Source organism: Amphibalanus amphitrite, unplaced genomic scaffold, assembly GCF_019059575.1.
Source record: "Amphibalanus amphitrite isolate SeventyFive unplaced genomic scaffold, NRLGWU_Aamphi_draft 000457F_arrow, whole genome shotgun sequence".
In the NCBI taxonomy this organism is placed as follows: Eukaryota; Metazoa; Arthropoda; class Thecostraca; order Balanomorpha; family Balanidae; genus Amphibalanus; species Amphibalanus amphitrite.
Genome location: NW_024881951.1, coordinates 242,995 through 257,650, shown reverse-complemented (window position 1 = coordinate 257,650; position 14,656 = coordinate 242,995). Strand labels below are relative to the sequence as shown.

At 48.8% G+C, this 14,656-nt stretch overlaps 2 protein-coding genes across 2 annotated transcripts; one reads left to right on the top strand and one right to left on the bottom strand.

Annotated features, from left to right (window-relative positions):
• Positions 1 to 2,562: 2,562 nt before the first annotated feature.
• LOC122391836 (prion-like-(Q/N-rich) domain-bearing protein 25) lies at positions 2,563 to 4,260 on the top strand. The gene has a single exon (XM_043386135.1). The coding sequence runs from the start codon at positions 2,563 to 2,565 to the stop codon at positions 4,258 to 4,260; it is 1,698 nt and encodes a 565-aa protein (XP_043242070.1).
• Positions 4,261 to 11,608: 7,348 nt separating this feature from the next.
• LOC122391846 (fibrillin-1-like) lies at positions 11,609 to 13,900 on the bottom strand. Its single transcript, XM_043386148.1, has one exon. It carries the CDS (start codon positions 13,841 to 13,843, stop codon positions 12,185 to 12,187), a length of 1,659 nt encoding a protein of 552 aa, XP_043242083.1. The 5' UTR covers positions 13,844 to 13,900; the 3' UTR covers positions 11,609 to 12,184.
• Positions 13,901 to 14,656: the final 756 nt, after the last annotated feature.

Sequence of the window (14,656 nt, the reverse complement as noted above, 5' to 3'; positions counted from 1 at the left end):
CTTCCGCCAGACTTCAGACCGCTCACTTGATCCAATCGACTCCAAGTCGACTCTGATACCAACCTAACCCCCACAACTTCTTTATATACCCACCTCGATCCCCTCAGGGTGTTCTACACTATCAGAACCTGACCCTTTGCCACATCTCTGAACCTGTCGTTTCACAGTCGAATCAGTTCCAGACGGCATCCGTGTCATACGTGACCTGGGAGAACAAGCGAAACTGTGCGTTGCAATGTTAGCGATTTAAATTCCAGGGCTTTCAATGGTTTCTGACATCGATCAGTTTTATATGCGTGTGTATGATTTGAATATTGATGTTGGAAGGTGAACTGTGCTGGTGGGGGGTTAGTGAGGAGTTTTGTGGAGGTTTGCTGAGCGACAACACGGAGTTTTTGTGGTGAGGATGTCGGTTTGCGTTGGCTTATGCTCGGTTGTATGCAAATTGCGGGAAGTGAACGTAGTATTATTCGGTGAAATAATCTTAGTGGTAGTTGAAGTTGCAGGACTTCCCAAGTTATCAGAGTTTTTAGCTGACTATTGCGTCGAATGTAATGGTCGAATGGTGCTGATTCATACTCGAAGTCACGCGGAGCAGTAAGCGTAGCGTTATAAAGATAATTTATCTAGCAAGCGTGCTAGTTGAGCTTGCAAGTCTTTCTGGGGTAGTAGATTTAAAAATTCCAGTTCAAGGCTGCATTTAATGATTGGATGCGATCTCGTTGTGTCTTTTTTCATCTTAATCATTACTAAAGAGACTTTGATCTATAGTAGCAGAGTGAGAAGGTATGCCTCTTACAGCAAGCGTTCTCTTTTTTTCGAATTTCAAACCTCGTTCTAGGAATGGACGTGATTGCCGTCAAAACATGTGCCGTCTCTGATAGATTATCTAGAAAGTTAAGAATTGCTGACTTGAACCTCTATCAGCAGCCTCACAGCCACTCTTCTATCCGGTAACCTCAGACTTCAGAGTCGCCAAAGAAAAACGCTCTTCCTCTGAGAGAACTTATCACTCTTCTCACAGGTTTCGATGTATATAGGCTATAGCTGAGATTATGGATATGTCAGTCCTTATTGAGAGACTTGGTCCTGTTCGAACAGCCTCGTAACTGTGTTGGAAGGTTCCACATAGACACGTAGCTTTGTTACGAAATATTGTTACATCATTGCTAAGATTGATTTTCAGAAACTTGTGGTTAACCTTAGGTTTCAAGTGTGTAAGGGCGCTCCAGACTATGCACATTAGTGTCTGTAGGATAATGCATTTTGTTGCTGGACCTATGACTACAATCGGTGTTATAGTAGACTGCAGACTGAGATCCCAGTCCTATAATCCCAGTCGGAATGAAAAGTTATCTTAGATCTAAGATCTACAGTAGCAACTAGCAACTAACAGAAAAAAAATCCAACAAATGTAGCCCATGATCCAATGATTCCAGTGCGACTCCATAACAATTCCATGAACATGGCGGCCACCTAACTTACCAACCAAACACCCCACAAATCAACGTGTCAGCTTACCAAACATCTAACCATACTACATCCATCTAGCTAATCAACTTCCCCTACGGCATGGACTGGTAGGCTCGATTCCCAGCCACGTCTGAGCTAAATGTACAAGATCAGACATGGAACAGCTGTGATTGACAGTTTATCATGTAGAGTCGTATAAGCAGTTCGGACTTTATATCGTTCAAACCATACCTTTTTGGTATGTTTGAATAAATACCTACTCAACCCAATCGGTATCCTGTAGCTCTCTGATCTAACGTACTCAGGATATAAAATAAGGGTTGCAAAGTGTTGATCAGTTTCAGTATCTATAGTTTGTTATTCTTGGAAAGTTGTTGGGATCCAAGTTTTTTACACCTTTAGTTATCACTGGGGGATTCTAAAGAGAAGTGTTGAAGAGTGAAAGCACACATATGCTATAGCAGAAGAGCAGAAGAAAGAGTTTCATCTTGGCGGCATAATCAGAGGCCACACCAGTCACTGCAGCTTCGTCATCACAAAGTCACCACTCCACTCCTATCCGATGGCACTAGCACCACACAAAGTCTTCAAGAAGTGGACAATTTCTTCTATGTAGAGATACGCTGACCCTCCACAACAATGTGTGTTCTCACGGCAAGCACCGCCACTAAACTGCCTAACCGCAAAGCTATCACCCCACCGCATCCATCCTCATCACATTAATATTCAAAACACACGCAAATATATAAAATCGATCATTGAAAGAGACCATTGAAATCAACACAATGACAACCGATTAAGGTGCAACGCACAGTGGATTTTCGCCAATCGTCTCACGTGCCACGTTCATCCCATTGTCCGTCGAACAACTGGTTCGAGAGAAGCAAGTCCTGAGACTTGTGAGCCTCAGAGGCGGGGGTGGTTGGTAGTATATAAGCGAGGGAGTTCGGCCAGATCAGTACCAGTCACCTCTAAGAGCTTCCCTCCACCAGGCTATCCTCGGTGGTCATACCGGTGGACGAGGATTCTTCATAGGGTCTCTTCTCTTCCACTTTGTTTTCTTACCACAATTTCTGTCGGTGTCTAAGCATGAAGCTCTTTTGCGTCGTGCTCTTTGTCGGGCTGATAGCCTCTGCCCAGTGCGCCGCAAAACAGGACAAGGCTGAGGAAGACTCTAAGAAGACAGAGTCCAGCCGACGAGGACGGTTCTTCTTCCTCGGGAACCTGCTGTCGGGTCCTGCCGCTCTGGCCAGCGCAGGTGCCAGTAGTGTGGGAAATTCCTTCCTCAGTCTCAGCCGGACACTTGGAGGGCTCGGTGCAACTACGAACGAAGTAGCCAGAACGCCATCGGTCATCTACGTGGCGCGCCCGCGCCCGAGCCCGCGCCAGTGTCCGCTGCCGCTCTTCACCTCCGGGTGTCCTCAGGGACATGTGTGCGCCACTGGATCCCCGGGAGGCACCAGGTGCGTGCCGCAAAGTGGTGACGGCGGTCCGTGCACCACCGGGTTCCAGTGCATCAGCGGAGTGTGTCGGGACAACGTCTGCGGCAGGCGGGAGGAGTGCTCTGTGACCTCAGGAGGACGATCGGAGTGTCCGCTGGGACAGCAGTGTGTGCTGACCTCACGTGGTTACCGCTGTCAGCTCGGATCCGATCGCTGCCCGAGGCCGTTCTCTTCGCTTGGATGTAACCGCAACCAATACTGCAGCACCTCGTCCACCGGAAACATCTGCACCGAAAAACAGCCAGTAGATTCCACTTGCACGGACCCAATCGAGTGCCTCTCCGGCACGTGCCGCAACAATCGGTGCAAGGAGGATGCCTGTCCTATGATCGACACGTCCATTGACTGCATGCCCACGCAGTACTGCTCTCCAGGAGAACGCGGCAACATGTGTGTGGCGAAGAAAGAGGCTCGGGCACGTTGCTCAGCCTCGCAGCAGTGTCTCTCGAACGTCTGTGAGCGCGGAATTTGTGTGGAGGATGAGTGCCCCAACCCGTACATGTCGGATCGCTGTCTGCCGTCCCAGTACTGCAGCCCGGCTCCCCGCGGAAACATGTGCATGGAGAAGCGTGACACCAACGCGCGGTGCCAACGCGACATTGAGTGTATGTCCAACACGTGCTTCAACCAGCGCTGCGTCTCCAACCAGTGCTCGACACCCTTCTCCACTGAAGGCTGCAGCACAATGACCCAGTACTGCACGACTACTCCCAACGGAAACCAGTGCGTCACCCGACTCTCTGCTGGCCAGACGTGCCTCGTCAACACCCAGTGCATGTCCAACAACTGCTTGGGAGGAACCTGCTCAGCCACCACCACCACCGCCCAAAGGCCCATTGGATCCTCGTGCACCAGCTCTTCCGAATGTGCCTCCTCGTTCTGCGTGCTGGGCAGCTGCGCCGCCACCCGGATGTCCCTTGGCGGCATGTGCTTGGCCTCCACTGACTGCCAGTCGTTGACGTGCACCAACATGCAATGTGTTGCCTCTACTGGCACCACCACGGGCACCACCACTGGCACCACCACGGGCACCACCGGCACGGGACTGGACATCGGCGCCGCCTGCACCCTGGACTCGCAGTGTACTTCACTGCGGTGTCTCGACATGGTCTGCACAGAGGCCCTCCTACCTATCGGATCAATGTGCACAGCGAACGGAGAGTGTCTTAGCAACCTCTGTAACGTCAACATGTGTGAGCTTGGCGCCGTTGCCGCTGGTGATCCTTGCACCAATAACTTCCAATGTGCCACCGCACTGTGTCTTAGTACCGGCCTGTGTGCTTAGGATTGTCGTTGAGAAGGGTGCTTGCTGCTTGAAGGATGCTCACATGCTGTTTGCTGCTTTTGGGGTATAGGATTAATGGATGCTGACGCTATGCTTTGCTTTAGGCTGGGCTGCTTTTGGTTTAATCCTGTTTATTCTCGCGTGTGCTTATGCTGCTTTTGTAGTTGCTAGCTGCTGTTTTGCTTGTTCGTTTGTCCATGTCATTTTGCTTGTTTGTCCATGTCGATGTTATTGTTTTCGTCCATAGTCAATATGCTTGTTTGTCAATGTCCTTGCGTTTGTTTCTCCATGTCCTTGCGTTTGCTTGTCCATGTCCTTGTCACGCTATGCACTTTTGCTGCTGTAAACTGCCTGGCTGCTTTCAACAACAGCGTTGATGTCTTTGTCATCATGCAAATATATTGTATGTTTAAAGACATTTATTCGTATATTGATCAGAGAGTTGCTTTTGCTTGTTTTAGTGTCGAACGAATTGTACGACAGGATGCCAGCCTTCGGATGAATCCCCTAGGACGCCACTTCAGTTCTATGTTTTGTCCTTCGTCTTTTTTTTTTGTATGTCGTCTGTTTTGCAACGTGTGTCTCGTTCCAATAAAGTTTGCTTTACTGCTTACATTTGCTGTCTTTTGTCATGTCAGGCTTGGAGGAGGTGTTATCACGCATGTTGTTCGATGTTTCTGCTTACGATAAATGAAGAATGCGGCAGTTATCCGTCGGATTGGTTCCTCACTCCTCAGACAATGTTCTCTGCATGTAACACTGAAAAACCCAAAATTTGGGGAACTGCTGACGCCTTTATGAAGCTTCATCAGTTATATACGGATAAAAACACAGTGCCGTGCGCTCATGCAAAATCATTTTTGCTTCATTTTACTCGTATAGGTATAGCTTCCGCGGAATTATCACCCGCATTTTTCATCGACTGTTCACTGCCTAGATAGAAATTGTGCGACGATTTGTTGGCATGCTTGGAGCTCATGTTGAGCATAAAAAATCACCACAGCCTTCTTAACCCTCGCCCATATAGGGGGAGGGGGGTTGGTGCACCCCCCCCCTGAGGTTTTCCTTAGCTACACGCCGAACCGTTTCAGATAGCCTGCTCAAATTTTCAGTACCCTTTGGGGCATCCTTTGCGCAACTTTAAGTAAAAAAAAATGGCAAGGTCATGTCAGGTCACGGAGTTATGACGTCATAAGGGGAACAACCTCCGGCCAGATTTACGCTAAATTGGAGATTGCTTCACATTGGTATAAATGCCGACTGACCTGCGACACTGAAGGATTGTTTTAGAATCATAACTGGCTGATTTGACATTGGCACAATGTACGCTGACATTTTCAAGGTTACTAAAGGTCAAGGTCAGGTCAGTGACCTCGGTTGACCTGTAATGACTTCTTGCACTTGTATGCCTTTTCGGGGTATTTTGATGCCCTGAATTCGAATTTGCTATCCATTTCAGGCATCGTCGGTTGTTTCTTGTAGTTCATTTTGGGTCAGGGTCAGGTCAGTGACGTCACACGCCTGACGTGACCCAATGCACAAATGACCTTGCAGACTTCCGATGCTCCCAACGCATCATTTTTAGAGTTATGACATCGAAATACACACCAAACGATAGAGAATTGATCAAGAATCACGATAGTGAAGGTTGTAAGTCGATATCTATTACCGTTTTGCCGCAATCGGCGCGGAAATCTGAAAAAGTTAGATTTTTTTCCGAAAATTTGACCTTTGGCCGGTCATAAGTAGGTCAAATGTAGACCTAGGACCAAAAAATATACCACCAATCGCGAGATCTCGATGAGAGCAATCCGTTGGTCTTTTCCGCTAAGCTCTACGATGCTTCATTTTCAAACGCCAGGGGGGGTCGCACCAACCCCCCTGCATGGGCGAAGGTGGCAAAACACCGTTTACGGGCGAGGGTTAATCGTTGTCGATAAACTCCAGTTTCCAACGCATTTATTGCAATCATTGCTGTATGTAGAGACGATGAGACTGAATTACATTCTGAAGGGACAACTTAAACTTAATTTGTATTGGATTCACTAAAAGGTATTAATCCTACTCTCATATAAGTCGGCATTAAAAAAGAGAAAAAGAATACTGATCGATAGTAGGTACCTACCAATAGGTTCCGGCTTTGTGCCTTTATCAAGCGCGCACCTATTATCTAAGCGGTAGTGATAAAAGGATAAAGTTGAATGCTTCCATCACCGTATTTTTTCTAATTGTATACATTGGTAATCTGAGATCAGGGTTATTACGTGTCATTATTTGCACAATGTCCCTCTAAACAGAGCCTCTAAACTATTCAAGATAAATTTGATCCATTTCAATTGTGTTTGTAGGCGTAAGGAATGTTCTGCATCTTTTTTACCATTGCTTAATTGTTTTGTTATCGAAATCACCGCCTACAACAACTAAAACGGGCCTATAAGTAAGCATGTTTCCTCAAAAGGACCATATAAATAAACCATATATCCAAACATCCAAGCAGTCAGCGTAACTACCGAGTAGCGGGTGTGGCGCTACACGGCGGTGGTTTGATTGCTTTTTTCTGTTTTTGTTTGTTCTGTTTTTTTTTCGTTACGTAGCAGTTTCTCAGAGAGGCGCTTCAATTTAATAATTTTATTGCTTTGCACCGATCTAATCTATCCTATATTTGTTCTTGCCTGATTTGTTCGGAATGCCAAAAAATGTCTATGTCTAAGTCTATGTATATGTCTATGCCACTTCCTTGCTGCTGTTTGAGCATCCGTACGCCTTACACTAATTCATCCCTTACGGCTAAAATTTACCAGGCAAAATAATTAACAAGTCATTAACTGATGTCCACACATGGGGCCGCCAATGAAGGTTTTTTAACATCCAATTTACAAACTTCTCAACACCAAAAGGCGCTCGACAATTAATAGCGATGTAAGCCACTTCCCTTTCGCCGCATTTTTTGACAGTATGTCTAAGACGTCGCGATAAAAGGCATGACCAATTTCATTAAAACACCAAAGTTTACCAGGAATATGTATTTTAAGCATGCTACAGGCAAGAAAACAAAATGCAACAAATAGCACAAACAAACAAATTGCTGGGACACATGACAAGCAACACAAAGTGAGTAGAAAATGAAACAATAAAACAAACAAAAGCAAACATTGAACAAACACGAACATAGCGGCGTGACGTCCTGCATCAATCCCCAGCAGGCCAGGCAGTCTAAACTAAAGCCTAAAACAAGCAGCCTTGAAAGGCGTCTGCAATAGCAGCTGTCCAGTTTTATAAAGCTCTTAGGTAGTGTTATAGCATATCCCATAGGCGCACAAGCAGGCCGACAAACAAAAGCAAACATGGACGATCCAAACCAACTCGGACGCGGACATAAGCATAAGTGTAAACAAAGACACACTAGCAGGCTCGGAGTGACTCAGATACCATCCCCCATTGCGCAAAGCAGCCCTGAGCAGCAAAACAAGACAAAGGGCGCAAACACGAGCGCAGGTAACAACGCTATAGCAGTCGTTAACATCACCGAGACAAGGCTGGCGTATTTTTCACTTACGCGCTTTTGTGGCACTTATGCCACCTTGTAAGTTATGCGCGTTTGTGGCACTTATGCGCCCTTGTAACTTACGCGCATAGGTTTTCGGGGCCACAGAGGCCTGTTGCGCATTGGAAGTTGTTAGTACAGGGAGCATCCATTGCCACAACTCCTAGTGCACACATATTGGCGTTACACAGGTTACTGAGACATTGGTTATTCCCATCGCACATTTCACCGATAGCTAGAAGGGCATCCGTACAAACCATATTCAGGCAACGCATGGAGGTGCACTGCGAGTCCAGGGTGCAGGCTGCGCCGATTCCCAGACCAGTGGTAGCTGCAGTGGTAGTTACATCGGTGGTGGTACCAGTGGTGGTTGCGGTAGACGCAACGCATTGCATGTTGGTGCACGTCAACGACTGGCAGTCAGTGGCGGCCAAGCACATGCCGCCAAGGGACATTTGGTTGGCGGCGCAGCTGCCTAGTACGCAGAACGTAGAGGCGCATTCGGATGGGCTGGTGCAAGAGGCTCCGTTCTGCTTCAGAATGGGCGTTGGGGCTGCACAGGTTCCTCCCAAGCAGTTGTTGGACATACACTGCGTGTTGACAAGACAGGTGTCCCCAGTGCCCAGTCGGGTGACGCACTGGTTTCCGTTGGCGGTGGTCGTGCAGTACTGGGTCATCGTGCTGCAGCCCTCAGTGGAGAAGGGCGTCGTGCACTGGTTGGTGACGCAGCGCTGGTTGAAGCACGTGTTGGACATACACTCGATGTCGCGTTGGCACCGCGCGTTGGTGTCGCGCTTCTCCATGCACATGTTTCCGCGGGGAGCCGGGCTGCAGAACTGGGACGGCAGGCAGCGGTCCGACATGTACGGATTCGGGCACTCGTCCTCTACACAGACTCCACGCTCACAGACGTTCGAGAGACACTGCTGCGAGGCTGAGCAGCGCGCCCGAGCTTCCTTCTTGGCCACGCACATGTTGCCGCGCTCTCCCGGAGAGCAGTACTGCGTGAGCATGCAGTCGATGGACGTGTCGACCATGGGGCACGCGTCCTGCTTGCACCGGTTGTTGCGGCACGTGCCGGAGAGGCACTCGATCGGGTCGGTGCACCTGGCGTCCACTGGCTGCTTTTCGGTGCAGATATTGCCGCTGGAGGAGGTAGTGCAGTACTGGTTGCGGTTACATCCAAGCGAAGAGAAAGGCCTCGGACAGCGGTCGGATCCCAGCTGACAGCGGTAGCCGCGCGAGGTCAGCACACACTGCTGTCCAAGCGGACAGTCGGAGGTTCCCTCTGAAGTCACAGAGCACTCTTCCCGCCTGCCGCAGACGTTGTCTCGACACACTCCGCTGACACACTGGAACCCGGTGGTGCACGGGCCGCCGTCGGCACTCTGGGGCACGCACCTGGTGCCTCCCGGGGATCCAGTGGCGCACACATGTCCCTGAGGACACCCGGAGGTGAAGAGCGGCAGCGGACACTGGCGCAGGCTCGGGCGCGGGCGCGCCACGTAGATGACTGATGGAGTTTTGGTTACTTCGTTGGTAGTTCCGCCAAGCCCACCCAAGGTCCGGCTAAGGCTGAGGAAGGAATTTCCGACACTACTAGCACCAGCGCTGGCCAAAGCCGCGGGACCTGACAACAGGTTATTAAGGAAAAAGAACCGTCCGCGTCGGCTGGACTCTATCTTCGTAGAGTCTTCTTCGGCCTTTTCTTGTTTAGCGGCACACTGTGCAGAGGCTATTAACCCGATAAACAGGATAAGATAGGGAAGTTTCATGGTAGGAATTTCTGTGTTAGAGCTTAGAATCCAAGGAGATGATCAGCGCTTGGAATAAGGACGGAATGTCACCACCGACCGGGACCACGGATGAGGCAAGCCAGTCGATCGACCAGATGCTGACGGTGACGAAGTCCACCGCTTCCACCACCAGCAGGAAGTAGCTGAAGAGCTTGCAGCACCTCTCCAAGCTCTGAGCACCACTAGACCATGAGTGGTACTCGTGGGGCCGCTGATGCTATACTGACCCCGACTCTGCTTTATATACCTCCCTCAACGACATTCTCCACCCCGGATAAGACGTCCCGCTGCTCCGGATTTTTAAGTTGTTCCTCCGGTCGGCGAAGTACATTATCCAGTTTCCTCACAGAGCACAACACAGAAATAGGAATGTATGTCAGACGTGAGATGCGTGGCGTTGCCTCTAATGCGCTCCTGTAACGTCTTATCATGATGTCTACTATCCCGGGAAGACAGTGTAATGTAATTCACTGATACGCATGATCTGAATATTGATTGCCTCTGACAGGCAGTGCGTTCCACGCCACAATGGCCGCCCAGAAGTCGGATGGTTTAATGCATTTCGCGGCGATCTTCGCCCTGAATATTGATGTTTCTCTATTCTGCATGTTGATGTTCGCCGAAAACGGAGCGACATGACTACGTATCTGGTTGAAGAGGAATCTGAGGCAGTCTTCAGGGGAGACTCGACGATGGAGGTCCAGGGAGTCAACAGGCGAGGTCCAGTGAGTCAAGAGGCGAAGTCTAGTGAGTCAACTACTAACTTTACTAAGGTTTGAATAGTCATCTACTTCGCTCAGCTCCACTTGACTCCAGTCTTAGCCGTCGTCGAAGGAGTCCTTGAAAGGTAACAAGCAGCGTTAGTGTAGACTTTTCTGTTGTTGAAGAGGCGTCTGTTGTTCGAGTTGTTGCTTTCTGTTGCCGTAGTGGTTCGCGAACATGTGGGAAGTGTTGAAGAAGTTCTGCTGAGTGAAGCTAAGTGTGACTTCAGAGTGATGTAAGGAGTTATACGGTGTCAGAATCAGAAAGGTGAGTAGCATGTGTAGTAATAATAATTTGTCTGAGTGATAGCGGTTTGTCTTTATTGAAGACTGAAGTCATGCGGCTTATTTAGAACAATGGCGTTGTACGGTACCGTTTTGTCGGCCAATTGGTGATCAAGGCGTGACAGTGTTGTTTTGTCGTAATCTTGGAGTGTTAGGTGCTTGGTGCTAATTAATTTAATTGACACCATAGGTGCAAACGCAATATATGACAGTGTAGATTAGTTATATTATTTTTAAAAAGCTTGGTGATGGCACCGGCGTAGCTTTGCATAAATAAGTCTTCATTTCTTAAAAATAATGAAGCCTGACGATAAAGCTATCACTTGACATTATGTGAATATTGCTGATTGAAGCGCTATGGAGAGCGGTCAATTTAGCGTTGGTAGCATAGTTTTATCAATCAATATGTTCCGGCCCGTTGCACATATCAGAGGTGTAATGCTGCGCATGATGTGATGTAACTTGTCGTTGGGAGAGGCATAGCCTGTCGCTACCAGTGCAGGGCCACCTGTAAAGGAGAAATCCGAATGTTATGCCGAAAAGGCAATATTACTTGTCATATAGCTTTACATCACATACAAGGCACGATTTGACATGCATGAATTAAATCAGGGGCCACTACACGATAAAATATTTCTTAGATATTGCGTAAGTTCGCAACAATATGTCCTAGCTCTAGGCAATTAGGCAAACGTGTGAGGGTAACTCTAGACAACCTTTGTGTGGGGCAGATCATAGAATTGGATGAGTGTGATTGTTGGTGAGCGTGAGTTAAAAATCCTTCGCTGCATGTTTAACGTGAACAAACTGCGCTTTGTGAGCTGGACTTGAATATTGATACAGCATCATTTTTTAGACCTCTGCAATCTCATGCAAAGTTTTGTTTTACATACAAAAGAATCAAAGTGCCTGCTGAGAAATCAATATCAGTAAGCATAAAACAGAAAAACAATTTAAACAAACCTTTTTATTGATAAGCAGCATCAAACATTTATAAGCAACAAAGAGCGACACTTATAACAAGACGACACACAATAATCATGCGACGAATAGGTAACTGGTTGAGAAACACGCGGACAATATGGAATGTGAATGGTAAGCACAGATTGGCATGCTCATTAATGATAACTTTGGCATCATATAAGCCTTATTGAAATATCTAGAGGTATTTGGATTTTTTCTTAACCTTCATCCCTAATTCCTGAAATCACCTCTAAGGCAAATTGAGCGATCAAGTTCAAGCTAGCATTATAGATGAACATTGCAAACAAACGACACCAGCAGCATGAGACAACAATAAGATAAGCAGTGGACGAACAGCAAGCAACAAACCTTGAACAAGGACATGACATGCAGCAACATGGCCTAAGATAGGATGAGTGGTCGCTACTGAGGCTGACACTCTTCACTACTTGTCTTTCTATTTTGAAGCATGAATCCACGAGACACGAACTACGTTACGGCTACCGTATAGGACAATCTTCACGAGCTTTGAGCGGTTTTGAGCCCTCCACTTATCTTCTTCTCTTCAACTCGCCTTATCCTGCCACTGGGGCAGCCGTCGTCGGCGTTGTCGTCGTTGTTGGCGTTGTTGGCGTCGTTGTCATTGGCGTAGTCGTCGTCAGTGCCTCACACGTCATCATGGGTCCACAGATGTTGGACTGGCAGTCACTGTTGACCAGGCACCGGCCACCCACAGAGTGTTGGGTCACCGAACACTTGCCCACCACACACCACATCGTCTCGCATTCTGTGTGCATCATACACGCCGCTCCTATCGGCTTCTTACCGGGCGTCTTGGGCATGCACATGCCGTTCTCGCAGCGACCCGACATGCATTGGACGTTGACCTTGCAGGACGTCATGTCCATCAGCTTGGTGACGCACATGTTGCCCGTGGGTCCCGCCTGGCAGAACTCGGTGGTGACGTCGCAGCGGTCGGTGGAGAGCGGCACGCTGCACTTGTCCGTCATGCACATCCGATGGCGGCACATGTGGGACTTGCACTGGACGTCGAAACGACACGAGGCGCCCAGCATGCGCTTCATCTCACACGTGTGACCCTTGGTGCCCGGACTGCAGTAGTGGCTGGTCTGACAGCGGTCCTGTGTAAAAGGCTTCCAGCAGTCGTCTTGTACGCATGCTCCATGCTCACAGACCCCCGATTGGCAGTGCGTGGAGACCGCACAGCGGGCGCCGTTCTCCTTCTTGGACACGCACATGTGGCCCTGGGGGCTGGACGTACAGTACTGCGTGGGCATGCAGTCGATGGACGTGTCGATCATGGGACAGGCGTCGTTCCGACACTTGCTGTGCCTACAGGATCCGGAGATACACTGAACGCTGTGTTCGCACGCTTGGTTGACTCCTCGTTTGTTGGTGCATACTTTGCCGTTCGAACCTCCAGTACAGTACTCCATCTCTCCACAACCCTTCATGGACATCGTCGTTGGGCATTCATCCACCGTACCCTTTTTCATGCAAATGTTCCCACTGCTTGTGGCCACACACTCCTGTCCTTTGGGGCAACTTGACTGCATTCCTGGGCTTCTGCACTCATCAGTGACACAACGGCTTCCCCGGCACTTGCCAGACATACACTGAAAACTTGTCATGCAGTTGCCACCGTCGGCATGTTGAGGAACGCATTGATGCTTTCCAGGACTTGCCACAGCGCATACGTGACCTGCGGGACAACCGGAGGTGAACATGGGCATGGGACAGGGCTGTGCAGGAGGGGGAGGAGGAGTAGGATCGGGTTTAGGATGAGGCTTAGGATATGCAGGAGGAGGAGGAGGAGGAGGGTACTTGGGAGGAGGAGGATACGCAGGAGCAGGACGCGGGTAAACTGGCTGCACAGGCTGCACAGGCTGCACTGGAACTGTCGGATAACTTTGCACTCTCTCCTTCAATTTCAGGATTATAATCGGCCGTGGTGGAGGAGCCACTGGTACAGCAACGACACTCTGTTTCTCTTCTTCTTCCGTTCCAAGGACGGCTTTAGCTATGGCCGTTCCGCCGGCTAGGAGGTTGTTGAGGAAGAAAAACCGTCCTTTTCGGTCACCTCCAGCTGAAGATACTCCAGACGAGGGTGAGTTGGAGGATTCTGGTCTCGCGGCTGCTGTTTTCTTGGTGTCAGCTGATACTCCTAGAACAGCTGATAAGAAGAGTGCAGACACTAACAATGTGAGCTTCATGTTTGCCGTATCTTGATAGATCGCTTCCACTTAGCGTATCTCCACACAGCTCCTCAGAGCTTCGCAAAGCACTGCAACGCTTGTGAAAGCTATTCAAAGCTGTCCAGTGTCTGACAAAGCTGTCCAACTATTTGCACAAAACTCAACGCGTCGCAAATTTCGGTAAGCCACACTCAACACCTCTGCAGCACTCTTGATTAGCTCAAAACTGCTGAGAAGTGAATAGCTCGCCGACCTGGTGGTCGACTGTGCCATCTGCACTTCGTCAACACCTTTTATACTCAGTAAATGAAACCCAGCCCACCCGTTGCCATTTGACCTTTTCATGGCGCTAACGTGGTGACAAAATGCAACACCCATGTAACTCTGAGTTGGTGTTTGGCAGGTGGCGTTTCGCCGCGAGAGAAAGAGACGGAACTGGTATGGTGGCTGCAAGGCTGGGAAGGCAAACGGGTAGCGAGCTGCTGTCGTTATCGGCAGGTTATGACATTATAGGAGATGGAGGGCGGTAGGACACTGATAGGTAAATGCAGAGAGGTACCACCGTGTCGATGGCTGCCTGAAATTACGTCAATGGAAAATGGTTTGTCGATTGAAAAATCATAACAAATGACATGGTTCACGTAATTGAAATTACGTCAACCGTGTCAATGGCTGAAAATAATTAATAACGCATAACTGAATTACGCCTACGGTGGAGGATGTATTAAAAAAAGCACTAGGAAAATGTTTCGACAGCCTCCTCCTTTTAGGCTTGGCTGAGACCACTGGCGGATAATGGAGCGATGATGCCAAGCTAGTTTGCGAAAGTGG

Coding starts and splice junctions, on each gene's coding strand:
- LOC122391836 (XM_043386135.1), top strand. CDS start 2,563: ATGAAGCTCTTTTGCGTCGTGCTCTTTGTCGGGCTGATAGCCTCTGCC.
- LOC122391846 (XM_043386148.1), bottom strand. CDS start 13,843: ATGAAGCTCACATTGTTAGTGTCTGCACTCTTCTTATCAGCTGTTCTA.